Genomic DNA, 26,757 nt, shown 5'->3' with positions numbered 1-26,757 from the left:
GCAGAGACTTGCCCCCGTAGGATCTGGTTTTTAGCAAGATGGGAAAAATGAACGCAAATAAGAGGATTCTGTTTTTATCTGTAGCCTCTTATGTTCTTGCATTTCATTTCCTCACTCCAGTCCTGGACACCCATTCCAAATACACCTATTCAAACTGAACTCTACAGGTATCGTTTTCCTTATTTAGCTTCATTTGGAATTGATCAGTTTGTAATAATGTGACCAAGTCTAAATCAATGTTAATTCAGATGCACATGTATGACAGGGGTCAGAAATGAGTACATTAATATAATTAAAATGGCAGGCATGACAGATCTACCCCTCCAAAGGCAGCTAATGAGGCCTGAGCACACAGAAATCACACGAGACGAAAATATTGGTGTTCAAAGACTTTAACATCCTATAATCACATCATCCCACTCCCAAACCCCCTACACACAAACCTAGCCCCAGCTGCTTCTGTACATTTTTTATATGCCAAACTAGTCTAAATCAACACAATGTGTAAATGTGGGTCTCAGCCCTTCACCACCTAACTAATTAATCAATTAATGCACCACATGTGAACCTGTGTACAAACTGTTGAGGCCCCAATGTCCTCTTGTGGCAGGTCAGTTGAATTTACTATCTCCCCTCCTGCTGGCCTGCCACAGCAGGCTAATTTATCAATTCCAGAACATGAAAGAGCCAACAGCAACAATTACCATCCTCTCATTTCACTACATTACATTCCTTTCTAATCCAAACACATACTGATGAATAGGAGCTGAAAGCAACATCATTACATGCAGCTTCTGGATAATTATAGGGATTATTCAGACTTGTTAAGACATCCTCCTATCAAATATCCAAAAATTGCAAGGGCATAAATAGCCTTATAATACCAATAATGTGCAAAACTCATTCAGTGTTTTTTAAATGTGGCAATTTATTAAAAGAGCACCATCAGCAAATCCGTTCAAATGTTGGGTCACTTCTCTGTTAAGAGAGCTGCACTATAAAGTCTTGAAAGACCAATAAAATTCAAAAGAAAAAAGAAGTTCATGATTTTAAAATGTTGCATAGATTTGAGCAACAAAACTGAAATTCCCCTTTTTCTGTCTCTGATATCATCTGGTTCAATAATAATACTAAAATGGCCTTGACTGTTAAAATAGTGATAACAGTCAATTTCTCTTCTGAGATGATCACATTTCTAATGAAATAATTATTTTAATTTTATATGCTTTGGTGTAAGATGTTTGAGATGTTTTGTATGCACTGTTAAAAAGGGCACAGGCACCAGTCTTTTGGTTTTCTCCTATAGAAAAAACAATTTACACAATTCCATTTGCAAACCGCTTTATATAACACAGCTTCAGGGGGGAGACAGAGCCTGTCCTGGCGAGAAATGGGCACAAGGTAGTATACACATTGCACGGGAGGCCAGTCCATCACTCTGACATCTGGGCTAGTTTTCCCTGAAGCCAATTAGCCTACTTACTTGTATGTTTTTTTTCGGACTGTGGGAGAAAACTAGAGCACCCAAATCCAGAGAGAGACCAGTGGGAGAAAAACCAGAGGACCCAGAGGAAACCCATTCGAAGACGGGGGAGAACATAGAAACTCCACACAGATAGCACCCCAGGTCTAGAATTGAACCCAGAGACACAGCACTAAAAAGCAGCCATGCTGTGCCACCCTTCACACAAGTCATTAATAACATCAGAAAGTGTGAACAGGGCTTTGCTTGGTGAACAGTATGATCTCAGGTAGAATTCGAAGTGTTGCTTGGTATTTCACTGTGTATTTCAGTCACAGTGCCTTCGAGAGGCTAATTGTATGCAGAGCAGCTTTGGAGAGATTTAGGATCTAAAGCGTATTAGCAAGGAGAAAGAGAGGGAAAGAGGCAGTGGAGGAGAGAGAGAAGGGGGAGGGGGGTTGGGGGGAGAGGAGAGAGAGAGCACATGTTCGAGAGAGGGAGAGAGCGTGAGGGTGCTGTGTGAGTCAGGAGAGAGAGGGAGAAGTGCGGAGGGACAGTAAGGATCTGTACCGCAGCTCTCCAGAGTGCACTGAGAGGCTGAGCGAGTCTGGACTGCAGGCTGCCGAACCCTTCACAGGAGCAGACACACTGGCAGACAGAGGGGAAAGGCGGGGAAAGAGCTTGTCTTGCCACACTGCACTGCAGCCATGGGTAAGTGCTGCATCCACCCAGATGCTTTCTCTCCCATCTTTACGTTCAGCAGTCTCTCTGGGTGTGCATGTTTTAAAGGTCATTTATTGTCTTTTGAGGACAAAATCACGGCTGCCACTATGGCCCCCTGCCCAGTGCATTTTTATTTCCTGTGCTCTGGTGGGGTGGCTTCTAGAAATCAGAGGCGCATAAAAGGTTTAGAGATTATTTCACTCAGGACAGTCCTAGAGCTTGTAAGGTGAGCCAAAACGCCTCGGGTGTGTTTGGAATGGTAAAACGGTAACTGCTGTCCTGGCTACTACTCTACTCACCACCAGTTGGAAGCCCTCGGTTCTGAATAAAAAAAACCAACACTAACCAATCAGGTCAGGGAGGTGCTACACAAAAGTTAAAGGGCTGCCACAGCCTCTAGCAAACGTAAAGCTGCACAATTTTGGAAAACTGACATAAAACCTGCATGAGCACAGGATAGCCTGATCTGTCTGTTCTCATAGAAATTATACCTATTGTCACAACATTTATTTAAGGGTTACATGCCTTGTTCAAGGGTATTATGACTGCAAAACAGTGAGAGCCAGAATGGCATTTTTATGTGTTTCCATTATTTTCTGATTCGGTTATCTGCAGTGAATTGTTCTAAAGGCAATATCTTCATGAATCTGCTCCTATAAATGCAAAAGATTCTTTAAATCTCTTACATTGCTGAATGTTCAGGGAAGTTGGAAATATGCAAATGCTCTTCATCTCACATGGGACTGTTCTGTGTTTAACAGACAGCTAGCAGCAGTTCTTCACAATGTGTTTTCATTCACTAAGTGACTGATTCATGCAAGCACTGCTTTGTGCACAAACACACATCTTTCATGTAGTGAGCCAGGATGAAATGCCGACTGACACACACAGCCACTGAACTGGTTTAGCATTCATGTGGATGTTGATTCTCTCACTTGCTGACAGAATTATACTAATAGTAGGATCCTCGTATCAATATCAGGATGTAGTAGACAAGTCACTAGTGGTTTATTCATAAGCAATGCCATTTTCTTCCTATACAAAGATAGATTCAGTGAATGCACACTGTGTTAAACTATGCAGAAATATTGTTTGCTACACAATACCCAGCACAACTCCACAGCAGACTCAAGCCCAGCAGAATCTGGATACCTTGTATACACGGCCTAATGCAGATGCTCTTCCAACAAGCAGAGTTTTATCACAGTTATATCGATGCTGTGGGGGAAAATTCAGACTCCACAGGAACATGAGCAGGAATAAGCACTCATAAAGTCATCAGTATGACACTGTTTATTAATTGGGCCGTGCTTGGCTGCACACCCACAAGCTCTTGTATGTATCTGTGTTTAGCTGTCAGAAGCCACAAAGAAAACTGAAAAGATGGGGTCACTTCAGGATAGTTGGAGAGTGACAGCTGTCGCACACGGCCTGATTGATTCATCTCCTTCCAGCCCAGTTTGCTTGTCGCTGGCTGGGAGATGTGCAGGATTGGCTTTTGAGGTGGAGAAGTGGAGTTCCACATTTGTACTGTGCCTGCGGCAGGGGAACGCTGACACAGGACATTCTCTCACTCCACTCCTTCGCACCACCAAGACTCAAAAACACCACCGCTTTTCTGAGCACCTTCTGTTGAGAGCAGATGTTGAATTATGTGGAGCGATTCTCTCTTAATGCACCACACTTGTGTTTGTCACCTGCAACTAGGCAGCTTTTTAGAAATGTGGGATCGAAATACCTTCTTGATGTGAAATTTCCTCAGCTCAAAAATTTAAATGATCTACATATCTAAAAATAAACAAATTTCTATAAAAATATTATGTAATATCTATAAAAAAGAAATAGCTGAAATATAAGGGAAAATATTTTTCCTATTCACTATTTATTCTGCTTTGGAGAACAGGCAGAAAAATATGTTCTGGAACAAAAAGCTCTGAACGTTGCCCCTATAAGTTTTGTATTTGAAAGAAAACATTTTAACATGTTTTTAAATTTTTCTACACCATTAAAACAGAAACAAACACAATTAGGCCAATTAGTCCATGTTGTTCCTTTCTTGCTTGAATCTTGTATAGAACAGATAATCCACTGACAGGATGGTTCATCTCATGGTGTGATTAAGCTTTTCAGCGTGGGAGTGCTAAACTGGTACAGGCACTTCATTCCTGATGAAGTGAAATGACAATATTATTAATGTATGATTATTAAATTATGTGCATTTACTCACAGAGACCTACTTTCAAAGCAGTCAATGAGCTGTAAAAATGAAGGCAATGCATAAAGTAAGTAATATACCACATAACAGTTTATTTATTGACCTAATAAGTTACAATTCAGTTAACAATAATTCAATAGAAAATCCTAACCAAACAAATGCAGGGTAGTATTTGTTGCACGATATTGTCAACTGCTGGATAATTCTGTGAAGCTCTCTGTGGCTCTATATCAGTATCTGTGGTGAACTCCCAGCTGGAGGGCTGCTCTGACCATGAAAAATGTCCAGCCAACAGGTTAGTTCTGCACCATGCAGAACTGTTTCTCCTTAAGATCATCACAGACTCTTGCTCTATTCTGACATTGTCTTCTGCGTTGGTCGTTTGGTTGTGATATGACAAACGTAGTATCTTACACAGATGCTACTTGTTGAATGCATCCAGATGACATTAGAGAATGGAAGTGGTCAATCATGTCTCCAAGCCACATACTGCAACAGCACAGGAGTGATGGGGTTATTGCCATTGCCACAGCTTTGAGTCAAGTCATGTATTTGAGAATCAGATGTTTCTGTCCAGTGCAAGCACGCTGGTATGCACTATTCCTATTCAACGTTATATTTCTGACTCACTGTTCCTTGTGTTATGGATCTGGACTTTGAGCCAGGTGAAGGACTCCACTTTCGCAGTATGGTCCTGTACTGACACTTGTGTTGGAATATTATCATCATGTACAGCCACCTGGATCTTGGTTTTGTCACCTTGAGAACAAATGGCCCTGAACAAATGAGAGCCTCCAAAGACAAAAAAACTTCCAGCATTTCTGAGATTTCTGAGAAAAAACTGCAACATCATCTACATTGTCAAGGTCTGTGAATACTAGGTGTCCCAGTGTTGTACAGAGAAGACCCCTGAGACTCTACTGTAGTATCGAGTATCAATACACAGCCTTGTCTGATGTTGCTCAGAATTTCGTAGATGATCCACAGCGGTCTTTGAAATTTGTACCGTGACTGCAGAAGAACTGTCCGCGTACATCTTCTGTCTATCATGGATCTGCCTTATGTGAAGCTACTGTGTTCTCGTCTCCTTCTGGTTTTTCTAGTAGGTTTTTTCCTCTGTTCAACAGAGTAATTAAGAAGTCCTTGTCTGTGACAGAGAGGATTGCGATCCTAAGGTAATTCATCAACTCATGCCTAGACCCTTTCCTCTTATTGAAGGAAAGAGTGATACCCTTCTGTAAGGCTTCTAGACCAGACATGACCGATGAAGTTTTTAAGCTGTTGGAAGAAGCGGTCACCACCCAATATCAGCATCTGTGGATTGTTGCTGCAGCTTAAGAGCAGATGCGATTTCTGTCTGTTCTTTATAGCAGATGTCTGGATCTTTAACTGCTTGGCTTCTGCCAGCACCAGTGAGATGAATCTTTCCACCTGTTCATCTTCTATTCTGTGTTGCATCTTTGAATTGACTGGAGTTATTGGTTTTTTCACTGGGCGACCTTGCCTGTCCTAACACATTGTATCTACTACTATGATCTTGAGGTCTGGCTTCTCTCTCCTGTTTCACAATCTATGGCATGTCTTCAGAGATCCACTCCTTAGTTAATCCATTTGACTTCTCTATTTAAAGCCAGATCCCTTCTTCATCGGGGTGCTGTCATTGTCTTTTCATTCCTGTTCTCCTCTGTTCGTTCTGTTTTGTGGCGGCACTCTTTTCTCCGTTCCGGTTTTATTTTTATCCCGCCTCTGCTGGTCGGCTCTCCGGTTCCCCAGCAGATGCCTCAGCAGTCTCTTTGGGTGGTCATATTTCCCAGGATCCTGCCTGTGGTTCTCAACGCCAGGATGAGACCGGCGTCTCTGGAGTCGAATGTCCTATTTTGCCCTTGGAGCTCAGCACAGGATCCTGCTCCTTGGGTAGCCGGGGCTGCCCAAATCTGTTTCACCGGGGTTGAGGTCCCCAGGCTAGACGCTGACCACCCATCTCTTGCTGCTGAGGCAGTCTGCTCAGACCCTGCTCGGCCCTGGGAGCTCAGTTAAACCCCTGGGGTGAGCGCAGTTGTACACTTGGGACACCCTTTTCTGTGGATTTGCTGGCCTGCACCCCTGGCTACTTGGGGGGCTGCCTCCCAGACCTGTGCGGCTCTTTCCCCGCTGGGGGCTCGGTAGCTGGTCTCATCCTGGAGCCGAGGGTCCCAGATTCTGGTCGGTAGGCTAGGATGGGCAGTCTAAGTAGGGGTGTCACTTTACTGTTATAGCCCCTCTCCGGTCACCAGGGAAGCAGACAGCTGGCTTTTCCTGGACAAAGGCACTACATGTGGCTGCTTTCCTCTCTGTCCTGTTACTTGCACTTGTGCTCTTACACATCACACCCATGCAGCACTAACCTTGGACGGCATAACATTTTCAAGCAGCACCTGTGCCCCATAAGAAGTTGACCTTCCTATTTGGTGTAGGTGTAGCTCATTGAGAAATTTCTCTTGATTAGGGTCTGACAATGTCTTTGCATATGGGTTCTTGACAGTGTATTGTAAACTGTAATCTGATGTTGTAGTTTACTAATCGTATATAGGTATTGGAGAAGTAGCATCAATGTGTTTTATTTGGATGCTTTCACCAAGCACTAAGTGCACTGTCTCTGACAGACAAGAAACACAGACAAGGCTGTTTTCCAAAATGTCCCGCTTCACTGTTTGGATCCTACCTTGACTATAGACTGCATTTACCACAAGCCAAGCTAAATGAATTTCCATAAGGCATTGCTTGTTGCATGGAAAAGATTGATATGATTGCAGTACTGTGATAAATCATAGCCTCTAAGCAGTAGGTCCACTACCCTGAATACCACTAATCATGGATGATTTAGGTAAGTGAATCCAGGATCAGCGTTACCCAGGGCCAGCAACACCAATCCTGTAAGAATGTGTGATAAGTGAAACAAAGGCAGAGCAACACAATGCACAGATATCACTGTGAATTGAAAAATTAAATCATGCATAATGATGTAGTTATTTCATGTTTTCTATGTTTTTTTACATGTAACATTTCTCTTTTGTAATCATTTAATTAATATTATATCATCCATAACTTAGAAAGATTATCAGTGTGAGATCAAGAATACCTTTCAGCTCCTAACTGTGATTGCTAGCAAGCAGGGCGAATGGCTGATCTTTACCTGTGCAGTTATTCTGACATGCCCAGGTGATTCTGTCCTCCCTGTGTCATAGACTCTCTAAGTGCTGTCCTGGAAGCTATGAAGGTGGGGCTGCAGAATGAAGAGGAGCTGAAATCCCATCTGGACACACTGCTGACAGTGCTGCAGGAGAAGAGTGAGTCCATTGCACTGAGCATGCCCTGCTTGCACATGCACACTAAGATTGTACTGTACAGGGCTTAAATATACTGTACACTTCAAACGCAGGGCACAGATATGGCTAGACACTTCACACAAAATACAGAATGAGTCGGTGAAAATGAACCAAATGATATATTACACATTGCACTTGAATACAGCACACTAGACAGACACACAACACACCTCACATACAGTACTACACAGACACTCCAAATCATTCAGTCTTGAGCAGTTTGAATTTGTGGTTTCCTGGCCTCACACACATGCATGGATGAATTTGCTGGAGCACCAACACTGGAAAAACAGGCACGTTCAAATACAAGACATGCTCACAAAACCCATCAGACAGATGTAGACAAAAAACCTATAAAATACACCACACATATCCCATTTAGCGCAAGCACAATTAAAGTGTATTAACCATCCTATATAAAAAAGTAATTTCTCCCAAATTAGCCATGCACAGTACGTGTAGTCATTTGAAAATCCTCCAGGATGTACATCTGAACGAAGGGGGTCGTGCGTCTGTTTCTATGGGATTGAGGAGAGAGTAATCCTTGCTAATATGACCATGTGTGAGTCATGGGCTAGATTAGTTTGAGTGTAGTGAGTCTATTGCATACTTCTATGGGTGGCGTTGGTAGACGCAAATCAGCAAAAAAACAGCTTTTCCATGATGCTACTAAGTAATTGACAGTTATTAAAGGACATAGAACAATTATTGTGTGTTATGCAATCTTCCATATACAGTACAGTGTCTTGCAGAACTGCTCAAACCCTTGCACGGTTTCCACATTTTGTTGCTTCAAAGCTTGCATAAATGACACAGAGGAAGCAAATATTTTAATATACACATGCTTCTCCACAAAGGCAAAGCGAAAAAATATATTAAAAAATGGAAAACAATGCTTGCATAAGTATTAAAACCCTCTTTTGTGGCTCAAAAATGTATTTAAATGCACAAAGTTACCTGAGACTATCAGCCACATGCTTAGTTGAGTGGCACTCACTGTGTGTAATAGAGGTTCAAATGATTAAATACACTTATACATCAAATTTCAGTACAAAGCAGACAAAATTTCCAGGTGTTCACAGCACCATATTTTGTGATTCAGAATGAATCAATAAAACTTCTGGTGAGATGAAGCTGCTTTATTACATTGTAAACAACCAGGCTTACAAATGCATCTCTTTTAATCCAATAGAAATTTTGCTCTCGACTTTGAGACGGTTTTGCAGACAAATCTAACTCGTTAATTCTGGATACAGATCACATTGGAACATTTCTACGGTGAAATGTCTGCTGCACAACCTGTACTTATTCACCCATGCTTCACATTACATTAGTCATTACAGTGACTAGTGAGCGGGAAGGGCCGTCTCACATCACAGTTCTGGCGAACTATTGATCTCAATCGTGGCAAGACGATGGGTTTACGTCAACTTGGTAATTATACATTACTTTAACAAAGTTCATGATTTGGTGCTTAATTCAGAATTTGTCAAATTCTGTGATAACGCCATTTAATTTATTTTGTTACCGTGATTTAATAACTGGTCTGAAAAATTGCGACTGAACTTCCCCTCTAATTGGCTTCTGGGAAAATTGGCTCTGATGTGAGTGTGTGGTCTTTGTGTCTGCTTGCCTTAAGATGGACTGGGGTCCTGTACAGAGTGCAGGTACATTCTTGCTAGGATAGGCTTCACTTCCCCTGCAACCCCATATTGGAGAAAGCAGTTAGAAAATGAATGGATGGATTACATGGGTTTGATGCAAAACGACATTAAGCACTCTAAAATATGTTTAATATATATATAAATACATGACATATACAGTATATGTGCATTAACACTGTCAGACCTAAACAGGTCTGATTTACAATTAGATATGAGCACAAGTTCTGTGACACAGTGTTTATGAAAGCATGGATGAGCAAAGCCTATGAGCAAGATTACCACAAACACTACTTTTTAAAAATTTTAAATCAGATTTTCAAGCAGGCTTTAAAACTATAAATTGCAAAGCTGTGTATACAGTAACAGGTGTGGTTTTCCACCTGGTAAGAGAAAATCTGAGTATAGCACAGTGTCCTTTAGACTCAGACAGAAGAAACTTCAGTGACACTATGTTTCCGAAAAACATTTCAAGGGTGTATTTATAAATTGCTTCTACACCTAGCAGTAACTGCTAGTTTGAAAATGTCTTTAACGTAAAATAGCTCACTAAATTGCTTGAAGGAGTCAAAAAATAGTTTAAGTATTTAATAGAGCACAACATAAGGTCTATTCTCTTTCAGATAAATCAAGGCAGGCCATCTATTATCAGAAAACACTTGTTCCCAATAATATGCAGTCACAACAGACCACATACAGTATGTGACAAGAGTCAAACTTCCTATCCGTAGCCATAAGGTTTAAAACAGGACTGAACAGTGGATAGGACATAGGGACAATTTAGAGATGCCAGTAAATCGAGAAAAAAGGTTGAGAGGTTGAGAGGGAAAAATACCAAGGCACTCACATAGGGAAGGGAAATATGAAAACACATCATGTAAGACATTTTAATCGAACATCAGGCCCAGGATCGTAGCCCTGAGACAGCAGTGCTAACTGCTATTCCACTGAATGGAGACCAAATGAGAAAAAGTTTGAAAACTTTGAATTGCAATGAATGCAATAGCAGTATTACCAAAAATAAATTAAGTGCAGAACAGCAAAGTCTGCTTCAAATTGTGACATCCCACTGTGCATACAGTAATGGAATCTTTAAATTAGGCCTAATCAAGGAAAACACTGACAGAGCAATAAGGTACAAACCAAGTCCAGCTCATTAACAGTGCAAGGAGACAAAACAAACCAGAACAAAAGCTCTTCTTTGACTGCTTCAGTCCCTATCAAAACTGGGCAACTAAGCTGCTTTCCAGTTTTCAAAATAAATATTTTCCCTTCTAGACAACTCAGAAAACTTTCTTTCTCTTAAAACTTTAGGCTCTCTCCGAAACTTATCACACCAAAACACTCCCAAAATTAATCAACTCACAGGTTCAAAGCTCCTTGGTCAGTCAAACCATCTCACAAATCCCTACAGCAGATATCAGCAATCATAGGAAGACTTCAGCTTCCCGCTTTTTAAATTGTTACCCAACCAAATGTGTTGTCACAGCTGATGAAGTAACTGAAGGTACCTTAGCTCATTCTCTACAGCTTCCTGGAGCATGTAGTCTAGACAAGGCCTCCATCGTACCTCAGCCTGCTGCCCTTTCACATTGTGTATAATTTGGATGTAAGACATTGCCTGTGAAGCATTAAATACCTCAGAGTTCTGTTTTAAAGGTTTAAACACCAATATACAGACAATGTATTAATGTAGTAAATGTCTGGTCACAATGATGGCAATCTGTATTTCATATGCTTCCAAATATTATACACTGACTTAAAGTCAATATATTTAGTTCAGGCAGCTAGAACTGTCTCTTCCAAAAACAGAAGCTGTCTCCATGGTAGCAGGGCCTGCAACTGACAGCACAGCCTGCCTCCTGTGTTGTTTTGGCATTTTTGAATGAAAATATCCAATAATAATAGTGTTTTCCTAAATTCTGCTGTCTAGCCTACTGTGCTTATTTTTTAAAAAACTTTTTGTTGGCTGTAATAAATTCAGCAGAAGCCTTTTATGCTGTTTTATGCAAATTGTGAAGTACTGGCAATTTGCCCAGCCTAGCTGTGCTGCCCTTGCTGATGTTGGGTGACTTAAATTGGAATCCCACTAAGTGCAAGAACACCAGGCCCTTATGAAGGGCTGAGATAAGAGAGACTGAGAGGAGCTGACAAATCACACTGGCTTAAGTATACAATCAGCATCTGCAAGGACAGCAGAGGGCCATTGAGATCAGAGGCTTAATCCTCAAAAAACACCCTAATTTCTAGTAGCTACAGTTAGTTTTGTTCTTGAAAGCTAAGCGCTTGTTGATTAGACTGCATCTGTGTCAGCACAGGGAGACAATACCTATTTCCATCTGCTGTTAGTGTGTAGAAATACATTTAGAACTGTGTGTTTTAGTTTTCTTTTCCTAGCAATCTTGCTGCTACGGTCCCTGCAGCCTGGAGAAATACAGAATGCTAATGCAATCTTCCACCTGCAAAGTGCCGAGCTGCTAAATCATGCGACAGGCTCTGTTGTAACAGGAAGAGAGGTAGCACTGAGCAGAAGAATGATGTATCTGTCATAGAACACCTCGCACAATTATCTGCAACTCATCGGCAACTGAGAGGACCCTTTTTTGACCAAACTTTAATTTCCCCCAACAGCTCTCCTGATATTTTGCTGGGGTTTGAAGTCACATTTCCTTTGATTCATGTCATTGTACTGTTTTGCACATCTGTGTGATCTGTGTTTACCCTGAAAAGCTGAGCGTACATATATGAGGGAGAATGAGGGAAGAAGCTGGAATATAAGAGTATATTGGTACAGTAGTTGTGTTTTGCAAATTCCAGCTGTAAAGGTTTTGCTTTATAATGTTGTCCCTTCTTCTGTGGTCTTTGTTCACATGATTATTGTTGTTTTCTCTACAGGTATGTAACTATTTTTTTATTAAAATGGGGCAACTTTAACTATGAATCAATTGCGATCTGCATTTTGAATTATCTTCAGATTCCATAAAATGCTACTGTCGAGAGAAATGAGCTCAATTAAGTTAATTAAGAGCTCACAAGGGCTGGCATGTAACACGTATATTAGAGAATGATTACTGTATTACGGCAGGGATCTGAGCCACTGTTTTCTCTGCCACAAGGAGAGGGCGCCGCTGAGCAGATTGCAGTGAGTGGTGTGCTGCCTATCCTGGGACAGACGCTGGGCAAGAACACCTCTCTCACAATACAGGTGGCACTGGTGATCGCTGAGCTGGCCAGAGAGGGTAAGGAATGGCCCTGGAAGTGTCATATATTTTACTCTTAAAAGGAGGATCCAAAGGTACTTAAGCACCTTAAGTAGAGGTTAAAAACATACAATTAGCACAATTTCGAGAACGTTTTGTTCCAGAAGACAACACATTTCTTATTTTCTGAGAAAATAAATTCATACTTGACACTGAGTATAGGGAGGGTCACTAGAGCCACTCAGACCTTCGTTTCCACTCTTCTGTAGAGCAACACAGTGGGGCAAGACATGTTGGTAATTGAACCCTGGACTCTGACTTACAAGCACCATACGCATACATTGTGAGCCACCCAGTCCCAGTTTCAACTCAGTTAAATATTAAAGGCAAAATATTTTGAGATTGTGATTTAAAACCAGTAACTGCTCAATTCTGAATGCCTGACGTACAGTATGTACAAAGTTTGTGTTAGCAATTTGAAAGAGCAGCAGATGTTAGAGGCTGTATACTAGTGATACCGTCTGTTTGATCTCTCTTTGTGTCTTCATACAATACAGTATGTTTTGTGCCACATGCAATAGGTAGGTAGGTCCCTTTTCAGGCCATAAAGGCCCATGGCAAAAGGGGGGCAAGGGTCATCATTTTCCTTGACCATCTGACACTGGAAGTGGAGGTGATGTGGTCAGCATCACACTCCGGCCAGCCTATTACCCCCAGAAGGATTAACCCCCAGTACTCATTTGGAAAGCAGGCTGATTGGACCTGGGAGCCATCTGGAAGGAATTAGAGCAAGCTACATCACTTGCCCCAACCTGGGATCAAACCCAGGACCTTGCAGTCAGGAGCTGGACACCTTTGCTGTCTGAGCTACCACGGCTCCACTGCATAGTATGCATTTCTGTGTCTTGGCTATGCTGTTATAAATGGCTGAGACTCATGGACAGAGCCGTGAGATGTGTAATCCTTGTTCCTGGATGTGGGCTATGGACAGCAGGAATACCATGTCTCTGTCTTCCAGCCACAGTGAGGGAGCCCTGCATTGAGGCAGGCCTGGTCTCAGCCCTGGTCCCCCTGCTGGAGAGTTCTGATGAAGACCTGCTACTGCACACGGGCCGTGCCATCGGACGCATCTGCTTCGACAACAGTGAGATAACTAGAACAGAGGGGCAGAGTGGGGGACTCATGGGAAAAAGCAGAGTGGTTCTTTTTTGTGGTCTTCAAGTGTGAAAAATGCGTGTGAGGTCAGGATGGGATTGTGGAAACAAAGTTTTTAAAAATATCCCAAGGAAGACAGTAACACTAATCATAAACCAGGTTGTGAAAGTCCAGGTTTTTGGTCTGTTCTCAACTTGAATGAGATGCCGATAGTTTCTTGAACTGAACATTCATCTTGGCTATGCCAATAAAAGTCAATAGAAATGAAATTTTATAAGTAAGATTATTTATGTTACTGTGGAGTAATATTAGTTTCTTGGGTGTTTATTTCTTTGTAATATTCATCACAACATTTTTACATATTTTATAAGAGTTCTTGTTCTGTCACGAATAAGACAACGATTCAATGAAGATCTACAGTATCATATAAGCAGTCTGGGATAATTACTTCCATGATTCTGACACGAATGATCCGCTGAGCAATCGCAAGGATGGACCCTGTGCGGTACCTTAGGTGGTCAGTAGACAAGCAGGTAGCTTCCAGAGCAAACGAGGGCTAGGCGAGAGACGTGGTCAAAGGCAAGTTCTGTGGTTCGTGTCGTGAAAAGCGAAGAGAAGGTTTTGAAAACGAAGGCGAGGTAGGAGCTCTGAAGGGTGACCAATGCCAGGCAAAGAGCAGAGGGTTTTGGAGGGGTTAGATATTGTGAGAAGAGGAAGGTGTGCTGATTGATGGAGTGTCGTGGTTGGCTGATTGACAGGAGCGGGGTGGTTTGGCAGAAGTGCTCGGGCTGGAGTGTAATTAGCCTGTGTGTACTTCCGTGTGGGAATCTGGTTGGATGAAGGCGTGACAGATTCCTATTTTAAAGGAGTGCAGTGAATTAAGTATGGCAGAAATGACATTATGAATATGGCTCCGTGTGTGAGGAGTGAAATGTGTGACAGTGGGTCACGTCATAGACAGTGTGATCAGATGTTATCGACTGCTGGAGAACTTTGGTCAGATATTTTGAATATCTTCCATCCTTATAATTGGATTTATCTGTTGTTTCTCTGTGAGTGCACATGCTCCTCTAACACATATTTGTTGATCCTTTTGCCATTTGACATGGTGTGATGTCCACAGCATCTTAGAGGGAAGTTAGTGTAGACTAAAGAACAGATGTGTCTCCTAGTAAAAAACATACAGTAGTCCTTCTAAAACTGAGGTTCTGACTCTCTGTGGTCAATAAAAATCCCAGGGTGTTTTTTTTAAATGAGTGGGGGTGTTACCCCAGTATCCTGGCCAACTTTCATCATGGCCTTTGCCAATTATGGCCTCCTAAGAATCCTATGATTTGGCTTCAATGAGATCATACTGAATGCACTTTGGCTGCTGTCACATCAACCAGGTGTGGAGGGGTTTGTGTGGAGTATCCGGAATAGAGTGGAATTTAACTTTGAGTGTCCAGAATACAGCTTTATAGGTATAAGGAATTATTATTAGTAGTAGTTTTATCATAAGCTTGAAGGTTACCATCCAAACCCCAGGTTTTGCTGTTACACAGCAAGGTGAAGATGGCCAACCCAAGCCAACTCAACCCAATCTCAGTCAATTCTGCCTTTGGGGAATGCAGCTACTGTCAGCTAACGTCATAGGCCAGGCTCAAACCCAAGATAAAATATATAGCAATACAGGGAAAAGCTGAGCACCTTTATGTAACGGCGCTGTTGCCATTATGAATTACTGGACCCTATGTGATAGCTGGTGAATTTCAGGTGTCAGATTTAAGAGAGAAAGCCAGGTGTACTTAGCCAAGTTGAGGAATCAGGAATTGTAGTCAAAGCCCTGATACAGGTCCAGAAGCCGGAGGTTCAGGAATTAGACAGCAACAAGGAAGGTTTCGAAGACAAGAACTGAGAGCTGAGAGCTCCACTGGCAAGACCAGTGCTGAGCATTGTGGTGGTGGTAGCGAGCTCTTAAGTATTCTGGGAAGCAGAAGATGAGCGGTGATGAGCGAGCGGTGTGATTGGATAATTGCTTAATGTGTCGGCTTTGCGGGAATTGGAAAGGGCTCGTGACACTTTACTGTTTGAAACCCTTGTATCCCTTGAAGGTGTTTTTAAATGAGTTTGTCTCAATATTTAAACATGTGGTATCTGTAAAGGGATACAAATCTCTTCCAAATCCTGTCTTGCTCAGGTCCCCAGCAGGATCAGCTGGTGCAGTGGGGTGTCATTCCTCGGCTGGTGGCAATCATGCAGCAGTACCCGGAGAACGATCCCCTGGTCAACGTGTGCCTGCTCGCTCTCTGCAACCTGGCGGACATTGGTGAGGAGATGGTGAAAGCAGGACAATTCAAGACACAACCCTGTCCGGGGCCAAACATTTGTCATGTTAATTCAGGACAGTGTGTGTTCCTGGTAGATCCCAAGGGGTTTTGTCTTCTGGTTGTAGGGCCAGTTCACACCTACCACACAATGTACTTCGAGGTGCAGATTCATGTAACACTGAATTTTAAAATCTGTGTCTCTGCATCTGATTAGTCTTTAACTTTCTATCTAATGCACCAACCTTTCATGGCCCACCAAACAAATGATGTGTTAATAATTATAAGAATCAGTAAATAAATATTGAATATAAATAATGATTATGTATTTAAAGAATAATGATGTTATCACAAAGTATGACTCAGTTGACCTCACTTGATCCTGTCAGATGCTCAGAATGGGGAGTAGTCTTACCTTCTGATGTTGCTTAAGGTAGAACAGCACGTGATATTTCTGATTCTCAAGAGATCCATCTCATAGTGTACACTGTGTGTACTATTTGAAATAATGCACTATTTTCCCTAGCTACTGTAGTTGCAATTTTTAAAATAAAATGTGTTTTATTAATATTATTATTGTCATTTGGAGGGGCCCTGACTAGCTCTGTTGGTAGAGCATGAGATATTGTGAGAAGAGGAAGGTGCGCTGATTGATGGAGTGTCGTGGTTGGCTGATTGACAGGAGCGGGGTGGTTTGGCAGAAGTGCTCGGGCTGGAGTGTAATTAGCCTGCGTGTGCTTCCGTGTGGGAATCTGGTTGGATGAAGGCGTGACAGATTCCTATTTTAAAGGAGTGCAGTGAATTAAGTATGGCAGAAATGACATTATGAATATGGCTCTGTGTGTGAGGAGTGAAATGTGTGACAGTGGGTCACGTCACAGACACTGTGATCAGATGTTATCAACTGCTGGAGAACTTTGGTCAGATATTTTGAATATCTTCCATCCTTATAATTGGATTTATCTGTTGTTTCTCTGTGAGTGCACATGCTCCTCTAACACATATTTATAGAGCCTTTTGCCATTTGACATGGTGTGATGTCCACAGCATCTTAGAGGGAAGTTAGTGTAGACTAAAGAACAGATGTGTCTCCTAGTAAAAAACATACAGTAGTCCTTCTAAAACTGAGGTTCTGACTCCCTGTGGTCAATAAAAATCGGAGATATTTCTGATTCTCAAGAGATCCATCTCATAGTGTACACTGTGTGTACTATTTGAAATAATGCACTATTTTCACTAGCTACTGTAGTTGCAATTTTTAAAATAAAATGTGTTTTATTAATATTATTATTGTCATTTGGAGGGGCCCTGACTAGCTCTGTTGGTAGAGCATGAGACTCATAATCTCAGGGTAGTGGGTTTGTGTCTCATGTCAGGTGCCAGGTCCTCTATGTTGGAGGTTGGGCACAAGACTAACAACCCTGTCCTGTAAAAAACTAATGTTCTGGAAACAGTGAGAGGAAGACATAATAAGCAAACATGCATTATTGCTTTGGTCTGAAATGCATCTAGTACTGTAGTGTAATCGATTCCCACGGCAGGTTGCTTCATCAACTAGCCTGCCTCAGGGATACTGTATACTGTCAAGGTTTGCTTTGATTGTTCTTGTCTAAAATATGCTGTAACAACGCAAAAGGTTATTTTCTATGATAGATAACACAGCACTGGTCCCTGAAGGTCACACAATCTTTTGGCTTTTGTAGTACTTTCAGACAACACGTTGAACTTCTCGTTTCCTCGAAGGGACAGATTTTCTCAAGCTCTTGAGGATGGTAAACCTGCTTGGCCAGAGTTTTGCTGTGCCGATGCCGTTGTCTCGGCTCTTTGATCAGCTGCGCTCTGGCCCATGTGGGTGTTATACTCTCCTGCCGGTTCAGGTCAGTTTCACCCTGCCTGCTTTCAGATTGTGCTCGGGATGCACTAGCAGAGGTGGGAGTGGCGGGGTGCCTGACAGTGCAGCTGCGACGAGCCCCCAATGCTGAGCGCCGACACATCATTCTGGAGGTGCTGGGGACACTGGGGGAAAATGGTGAGTGGCTAATGTTCAGCCAGGGGTGTCCAATACGGCTGCGTGAAATCATCTCTTTCTCATTCAAATTGGGAGTAAGTGGAATGATTGAGAACGGGTGTCTATCCACCTGTGCATCATTTTTGTATGTATCAGCTCTCAGGTTATTCCATAGGTTATTCAGTTCTTTGATTCCGATCAGTGTGTCAAACCTGAGAACCCAAGTATATTTAAAGAGCTTTTCACTCTTGCCAAGTGAAGCAATGTTAGATTTTATTGCTTCCAGATAGTCGGAATTGATTGATGAATGCTCTTCCAAGTGTTAATACACTTACTCAGCGTGGTTCTAGAATGTCATGGAATTCTAACACCAAGCTCTGGTCCAAAGTCATCTGGATTTCTTTCCAAAGCTTTCAAAGATATAATTTAGTTATTCCCTCTGTTATCCTAAGTTATCACCCTCTGCATGGTGGTGGTGGGGAAGTTGCTTTACTGAGAGGAGTGGCCATATCATAGGAGTATATTAGGAACTCCATACCCTTCCATTTCCAGTTTATTCCACGAACTATAAGACAACAGGCAGGACTGATATACAACTACTACCATTGTTACCTTTTAAGTGTAAATCTGAGGATCTGTACTCAGGACAGCACATTCACATTAGAAATAGCTTTGAAACACTTCACCTCTGTGTGTCTGACCTTCTTTTCTATGTTCAAGTGGTTCTCTGCAGCAGACAGTAACCCCCACAGGGCTATGACACTAATGTAATTTTCAAATAAGTGTTTACACTTGTTCCATTCTAAACATGTGATCAAGTGACAATTAATATACTGATTCACAATGAAAACACAGCAGTCTGCGGTTTTCATCAATAATTCATTGGGTGCATGGTTTTTACATCTTAAATAATAAATTGCTTCAATAGGTGTGGTGATGGAGTAGTATTGCTCCCTGTTATAACAATATACTCAGCTTAAGTTATATGATTTCATTGAAACACTTGGTGTTAGCTGTTTGCCATTTGGAGTTGATAAAGAATCTATATAGTTAATTAAAAATACATTAATTAAAACAACATGAGCAAAAGACAATGTTAGCCTTCAGTAATGAGGATCACCTGGATCACCTATTAACTGTCTGTCTATGAAAGGAAATAATCGGTGAGTGAGATACTTTGCTTCAACAAATTGCCAATAAGTCCAGAGAAAACCGAAAACCAGCTCTGTAAGGGACAGCACAGTACTGACACATTTACCTTGTCCATATTTCACAAATTAGCCTGCATATTAACATAGCACCTATAGCTTGCTGTTGGTATGAAAATAAGATACATACTCAGAAACTATTGGTGAGGCAGCGTGTTGACAGCTGAGAGATAAAATCACCATCTTCTGTGGACCATAGAACTTCAGAGGTGGAGGTCTTTCCTTGTGCTTCAATATATTTGAAACAATTCTTTGATTTCAATCAGTGAGTCAAACCTGCGGACCCAAGTATGTTTAATGAACTTTTCATTCTTGCCAAGAGAAGCAATGCTTGAATTTATTGCTTCGAGATAGTCGTAATTGATTGATGAATGCTCTTCCAAGTGTTAATAACCTTACTCAGTGTGGTTCTAGAATGTCTTAGAATTCTAACACCAAGCTCCGGTCCAAAGTCATCTGCATTTCTTTCCAAAGCTTTCAAATCACCTACAGTAGTTATTCCCTGTGTCGGGTGATTTCATAACTTCCCCAGGGATTTCAACTAGCTGGGTTACAGTGTAGGTAGAATTAAAGATTCACTTAAGGAACTGAGGGAACAGGTGAGGCCATGAGGCCCGGAATGGTGAATCTGTGGTCTCTAGTCTCCTAGGACCTGCCTTAGAAAAGGTTTGCAGCTTCTCCTGTGCCTGAGTGAAGAAAGGTGTAGAGGTAGAATGTTCCCTATAGAATAGTATAAGTACATTGGCCTAAAACTTTCCTGATAACTGACTATGATCTGGGTCTTGAAAAGTTTGTAGGTAGTAGGTTTAGGTAAGCTAATCTAAAATTATGTGGAGACAGCATGTTCAACACACTGAGTTAGAAAGGATTCAGTTTGAAATATAATTAGAAATCATTCCCTTTTAGTTTATGCCAAGTCACATGTTGTTCAGCCTGTGCACTGGGCAGTATGGAAACTAAAGAGACAGACTAAACAGTACAGAACGTCTAAGCCCCGCAGCGTGTGGTGAACGTGCTGTGCTCTGTCTGTGTGCTCAGATTTGCTGAAGCTGCAGTTTGTGGACGCAGGAGTCCCTCAAGCCCTGTCGGAGATGATTCAGGGTCTACAGGGGGGATCTGACCCCCACGACCTCTGCAGCATCAAGATTGCCTCCAATCTCATCGTGTCGCTGTTGCTGGGGGGTGAGTTACTTTAACATTGAGGGCCTCATGCACACCGTTTTGTATCTCCCCTCCTGCTATCATCAGATGCACTATTACTCCTTGAAATAGCTGGTGTATCCATTTTCTTCCTCTTCACCCCCTGTTGCTCATAAAAGCTCTTTAAAGTTTTTTTGCTGCTGATGCGTTTTTAGTCCTGATGTCTTCCTACCAGGCACTCTCAATGTGTTCTAGATGAATCCATGCAGAAGTGTTTTGGGGACGGGACAGGCAGTATCTATCAGGATGTCCTGTCTTGGCTACAATCGTCCAACACCCAGCTGCAGCTGTCGGGAGCGCTGGCCATCGCCAACTTTGCCAGGAATGGTGAGTGTTGGCAGCTTTTACAAGATATTTGCTTTATCTGGCTTCTTCTTGCTTGATCTGTCTCTCTGCAAGAGGCAGGCTTAAATCTTTCACTTTCTCGAAGTGCTGATCTCCAAAGTGGCACATTTAGAAAATCGGCCTGTTGGATTATGACATGTATTTAAGGAAGTTGGCAGAAGGGATCTGCTCTCACCATGCAATGCACTTTCGTTCTGGGGAATGGCCGTCTCAGACGGGAACTGTGTGCGGATGGTGGAGCTCGGGGTGGTCCCTCACATATTAAACCTGCTGGAGCACCATGTGGATGAAGGGGACGTGTCTGTCCAGCACGCTGCTCTGAGTGCTCTCAGGAACCTTGCAATTCCAGGTACCTTAGATCAGCGCTGACTGTTTCTGATGCAGTGTGTTATCAGAGAGACTATATCTGTCTGATTTGATGGGATTGGGGGAAGGTTTGTTGGCCTACAGTACTGGCACACATTTGGAAAATTGGAATCTGGCCCTTATTAACTCAACATCCTTACACCAATGCTTGCCTCCCATGGAGGGAGTGAAGACCTGTGCACGCTGCCCTCCATCTTGCCCCCCTTTCAACCTCTGTAGTATGAATATGACTGTAGATGCTTGATCCTTCCCTTCTAATCATTTGTGGTCAGAAATATTGGAGTTACAATACAGTTGGTCCAGGGTAATAATGCTCAGTGAATATGAGTCCTAAAAAACACAGTGAAATGATAAGTTATTGTAGAAGAAGAGCTGTGTCAATTCAGAAACCCCGAGGTATACTTTGGCGAAAGGCGAGCTCTTGACAGACTGTGTTGAACCCATTCCTACAGTATGTATGAATGTTCTAGCCACTAACAAGGTGCGGATGCTGGAGGATGCGGTGTCGGAGAGGATTAAGGCCCTGCTGCGTTCGGAGATGCCCCCGGTACAGTTCAAACTGCTGGGCACCCTGCGCATGATGGTCGATGGGCAAGGTGAGGTCTGATCCTCAAGAAGTCCTGTTTTGTTTCTTGGCTGTTGTGCACAGATGTGCTCCTCGAGGGGAATTAACACAGTGGTGACAGACTTGACAGTGTAGTCAGTATTGAGATGGTTGTAAGATATTTCACTTTAAATTAAAAGTCAGTTAATTAAGCAAGTCAGTCCTACGACATTAAGACAGAGTTTCCTTTAAATCCTATCAGTTTAAACCTCAGAAAAGGTTAAACAGGTCAAGATGTTTTATTTAATAAGTGCTCAGGTTGAATGAAAGCTGAAAGGCTCTGTGGCTTTTAGGGGACTGGAGGGCTCCTGATTTATGGCTTCAGTTGTCATAGTTTAAATGACTGTCTCTGTCACATACCCCTTTGTGTAGCTAATTATCAACCTTCCGGACACACAAGCAGAATTACAGCTGTGGGTGGCTCCCTACTGTGACAGTTTCAAACCACCAAGACTGTGAAAGAAGACAATTACCGCCAAAACCAGAATAACTCTGCTAGCACAAATGAGGATTGCATTGTTTATTCAGTTAATTGTGATATTTTAATTACATCCTTTTGTAAATACCCCTTAATTTCTTATGACACTCAAGACCATGGCCAAAGAAATGCCAACTGTGGCAACCTTTCATTCTGCACTCTTGACTGATGATGAAATAACAATTTGAAGACAGTCTAGCACAAACCGTTTGTCTGGTAGTATTAAATTACTAGTTACGGCTCCTGCCTATATGCATAGACAATAGTGCAGCAGAGTCTAAGGTGTGTTTTAGTGCTGTGGGGAGTTTCTTCTGTCAGACTGTGTTTCTCCCTCAGAGGAAGCAGCGGCTGTGCTAGGCCAGGATGAAGCCCTTTTGTCTAGGGTGATGGAATGGTGTGAGGCCCGGGATCATGCTGGGGTCCGGGGAGAGGCCAACAGGCTGCTGGCAGCCCTCATCAGACATAGCCGAGCTCCAGTGAGTCCCTGCAAACACTCATGCCCATGTACAGGAGCACACACCTGTGCCTGTACACCTACGCAAGCACACACAGTGATATACACATGTACAGGAGCACACACCTGTGCCTGTACACCTACGCAAGCACACACAGTGATATACACATGTACAGGAGCACACACCTGTGCCTGTACACCTACGCAAGCACACACAGTGATATACACATGTACAGGAGCACACACTTGTGCCTGTACACCTACGCAAGCACACACAGAAATATACACATGTACAGGAGCACACACTTGTGTCTGTACACCTACGCAAGCACACACAGTGATATACACATGTACAGAAGCACACACTTGTGTCTGTACACCTACGCAAGCACACACAGTGATATACACATGTACAGGAGCACACACCTATGCCTGTACACCTACGCAAGCACACACAGTGATATACACATGTACAGGAGCACACACCTGTGCCTGTACACCTACGCAAGCACACACAGTGATATACACATGTACAGGAGCACACACTTGTGCCTGTACACCTACGCAAGCACACACAGAAATATACACATGTACAGGAGCACACACTTGTGTCTGTACACCTACGCAAGCACACACAGTGATATGTACATGTACAGGAGCACACACTTGTGCCTGTACACCTACGCAAGCACACACAGAAATATACACATGTACAGGAGCACACACTTGTGTCTGTACACCTACGCAAGCACACACAGTGATATATACATGTAAAGGAGCACACACGTGTTTCTGTACACCTACGCAAGCACACACAGAAATATACACATGTACAGGAGCACACACTTGTGTCTGTACACCTACGCAAGCACACACAGTGATATATACATGTACAGGAGCACACACGTGTGTCTGTACACCTACGCAAGCACACACAGTGATATACACATGTACAGGAGCACACACTTGTGTCTGTACACCTACGCAAGCACACACAGTGATATATACATGTACAGGAGCACACACGTGTGTCTGTACACCTACGCAAGCACACACAGTGATATACACATGTACAGAAGCACACACTTGTGTCTGTACACCTACGCAAGAACACACAGTGATATACACATGTACAGGAGCACACACTTGTGCCTGTTGTCTTACACAAGCACACACACACTGATATCTTCACATGTATGTATGTATAGCAGCACACATTTGTGCCTGTGAAATACACACATGCACAGTGATGCACAAACTGATGCACTGATTATGGCCTCTAATTAATATTCATAAAGAATCATACAGATACAACGTGATATACATAGACAGACAAACCCACACAGACAAGCACTCTGATACATATATCGCCACAGAGAGTGTTACATCTTTATGAATCATCTTTTTGAATAATCTTTACATCTTTTTAAATTGATTTGAATTTAAAGTAGACCAAAAACATTTTTTCTACTGTATATCACCTGGCCACTGATGAACGCACTTGCTGACCACGGTGTGAGACTACTACACTAACTCCTTCTCTCTGCTGTCCTGACAGGAAGTGATCCATGCTGTGACCAGAGCAGGTGGAGTGCGGCACCTCATCACCATGGCAACAAGCGAACACGTCATCATGCAGAACGAAGCCCTGGTTGCCCTGGCGATCGCCTCTGCTATCGACATTGGTGAGCGTGGCAAACTTGTTTCCACGAGACATACACCCCTCATCTCACCTTGATGGAGAGAAGGGCAGGAACAGATGCATACTGTAAGTGGAAAGAACTGTGACACTCTGACTCATTGAAAGACACTTCATTGACAAGCAGGGATATGAGAAACAGTAAGACTCAATTATGCCTAAGACACTAGAGGAGATTCATAGTTACCAATGTACTGCAAGATAGAGCAGTCACTAACATTTACTTTTAAGTTTTTCTGTGTTGATGTAATATTTTAATGAGGGTTTTTTTTACCAAGTTTTATAAATCACAAATGCAAAATTCTGATTATTTATTGAAATCTTGTAATTACTTATTTTAATTATGAGACAGAGATTATATAAAAATAGAATTTTGGAGGGACTGCAGCGTCAGGAAATAAATGCCAAAAAACCCAGTTACTGTTTGTAAAGTGCAGACAGACAAGATTAAATCAGCTTTACCTGCAACACTTCTACACTAAAGTGTCAAACACTAACACATCTCCATGCAAGCTTATAAATGGGGCTAGGAGCGTATTTATGGTCCTAATTGCACTGCACATTCCCAGTTGCCTCCTGATATCTCCATTCTATTTAAGGGTTGTAACGTTGCTACCTACAGTAACTTGACAAACCTTGCTAGCTTCATGAGTACATAGTGAGGGTCTTTGTCTGGTGACATATAATTGTTTCAACAATTAATAATAGAAACTCTAGTTCATGTTCACAGCAGTTCAGCAGTTCAGAAGTAAACTGGAATATAAAACAGGGATCTTTCCACATGAGAACAAAAAAGACACAGATTGATTTTTTCTGGCAGTCTATTAAGTTATTATATTGCCTGCAGTAACATCATTAAGAAACACCTACTGTAAACATTTAATTCGATAACCTTAGAGTGTATGTACTGTAGATATCAGTGAATCTATTTTCCTCTAGGTTTGAGGTGCTGGAGAGGTTTAAATTCATACAAATAAAAGCAGAATTAAATGATGATGGAAACCTGACTAGAATATCTCTCTGAGGGTGCTGTGAATAAATGCTGTGCTTGTCTGCTTCTCTGTACTCCATTGTACTCAAGCCTTGTGTGCATGTGTGCTGGAAGATCTAGCCACCCTGACAAGGCCACAATAAAGTACTGTACCTTTTCGGACTGCATATCTACAGAATATTATTCATAAGAAAAAATGTATTTATCACAGACACAGTTCTTCAAACTTAATCTGACCTGTGTTCCATCGTGCCACATACCCTGTGTACACTACCTGTCCTGCAGAGTCCATGGAGGTGGTGTTTCGGGAGGTGGGCCTGGTGCCCACTCTGCAGCAGATGCTGGATGATCCTGTGGGTGCAGTCGAGGTGAAGTTCAGTGCAGTTGGCCTCGTCTGCAGCCTGGTCAACTCTGGTGAGCAGAACTAGACTATTGCTAAAGAAATGCTGGTTTAGAATGGTGCTATTAGGTACTGTAGCTTTAAGGCCTTTAACATTATGATTGAATGGCAGTTTTACTGAAACGATTAGGTTTCTTAATTCCATCTCCCTTCTCTCTCTCCATCTCAAAGTCTCCCTGAGGGAACAGATGGAATTGCTGAACCTTAAGGAAAGCCTGACCAAACTCTCTGGTCATGCCAATGCCAAGCTGGCCTCACAGGCCAACACCGCACTGACTGTCCTGGCAGAGATGAACTAGGCCAGTGATGCACCTTTCCCTCTGCATACAACTGCCATTGACTTAGCATCCACCAGGACCAGAGCTACTGCGCTGTGAACTACTGATAAACTAGAAGCACAGGAACATGCTGAGCTGCCACAACATATGGAATTCAAGAATAGACAGGAGTGTTTTAAGTAGATTCCCAGTGGATCCCTGTACCATACCAATTGTGTTGCTGCAGGTAAGGCATGCAGTGATTCAGGTCTTCTGGACATCAACTGCAATGAGAACAACCAACCCACTCAGATTGGAGCACTATTATTCACAGATTTGGAATTGACAAAACCTGGAACTGACCTGCTTGATTGACAAGCACAAGCCAAGACTTGAGTATCTCGGAGGATGTCCAGGCTAACAAAGGGGCCTTTTTCCAAAATAACATTGAGGATCCAGCAACAACATGCGAGTAGTATAAACATATCAGGAAAGTATTAACGCATACGAACCACAGGTGCATTAGAGTATTAGAGCACTATTATGATTTTATGCACTTTCTGTTCAGGACACTTAATTATGATGTTTTATTTGTATGCTGATGAAAAAGTGACATAAAACCAAACCAAATGTATTTGTCTCTTTTATTTGCACAGAGCA

General features: G+C 42.3%; 1 protein-coding gene across 1 annotated transcript; it reads left to right on the top strand.

The window, feature by feature from the left end:
- The first annotated feature begins 1,966 nt into the window (after positions 1-1,966).
- Positions 1,967-26,731, top strand: LOC102687958 (rap1 GTPase-GDP dissociation stimulator 1). Its single transcript, XM_015347847.2, has 14 exons — positions 1,967-2,173; positions 7,625-7,726; positions 12,543-12,665; positions 13,645-13,770; positions 15,961-16,089; positions 17,991-18,116; positions 20,342-20,485; positions 20,699-20,830; positions 21,063-21,197; positions 21,685-21,810; positions 22,633-22,772; positions 24,309-24,435; positions 25,726-25,854; positions 26,012-26,731. Exons 1-14 carry the CDS (start codon positions 2,170-2,172, stop codon positions 26,137-26,139), a joined length of 1,671 nt encoding a protein of 556 aa, XP_015203333.1. The 5' UTR covers positions 1,967-2,169; the 3' UTR covers positions 26,140-26,731.
- The last annotated feature ends 26 nt before the right edge of the window (positions 26,732-26,757 follow it).

This window comes from Lepisosteus oculatus, chromosome 4 (genome assembly GCF_040954835.1).
Source record: "Lepisosteus oculatus isolate fLepOcu1 chromosome 4, fLepOcu1.hap2, whole genome shotgun sequence".
Taxonomy (NCBI): Eukaryota; Metazoa; Chordata; class Actinopteri; order Semionotiformes; family Lepisosteidae; genus Lepisosteus; species Lepisosteus oculatus.
This window is presented reverse-complemented; position numbering and strand designations above follow the sequence as displayed.

Coding starts and splice junctions, on each gene's coding strand:
- LOC102687958 (XM_015347847.2), top strand. Junction 12,666..13,644: donor CGCTGAGCTGGCCAGAGAGG/GTAAGGAATGGC, acceptor TCTGTCTTCCAG/CCACAGTGAGGGAGCCCTGC. Junction 24,436..25,725: donor CGCCTCTGCTATCGACATTG/GTGAGCGTGGCA, acceptor CCTGTCCTGCAG/AGTCCATGGAGGTGGTGTTT.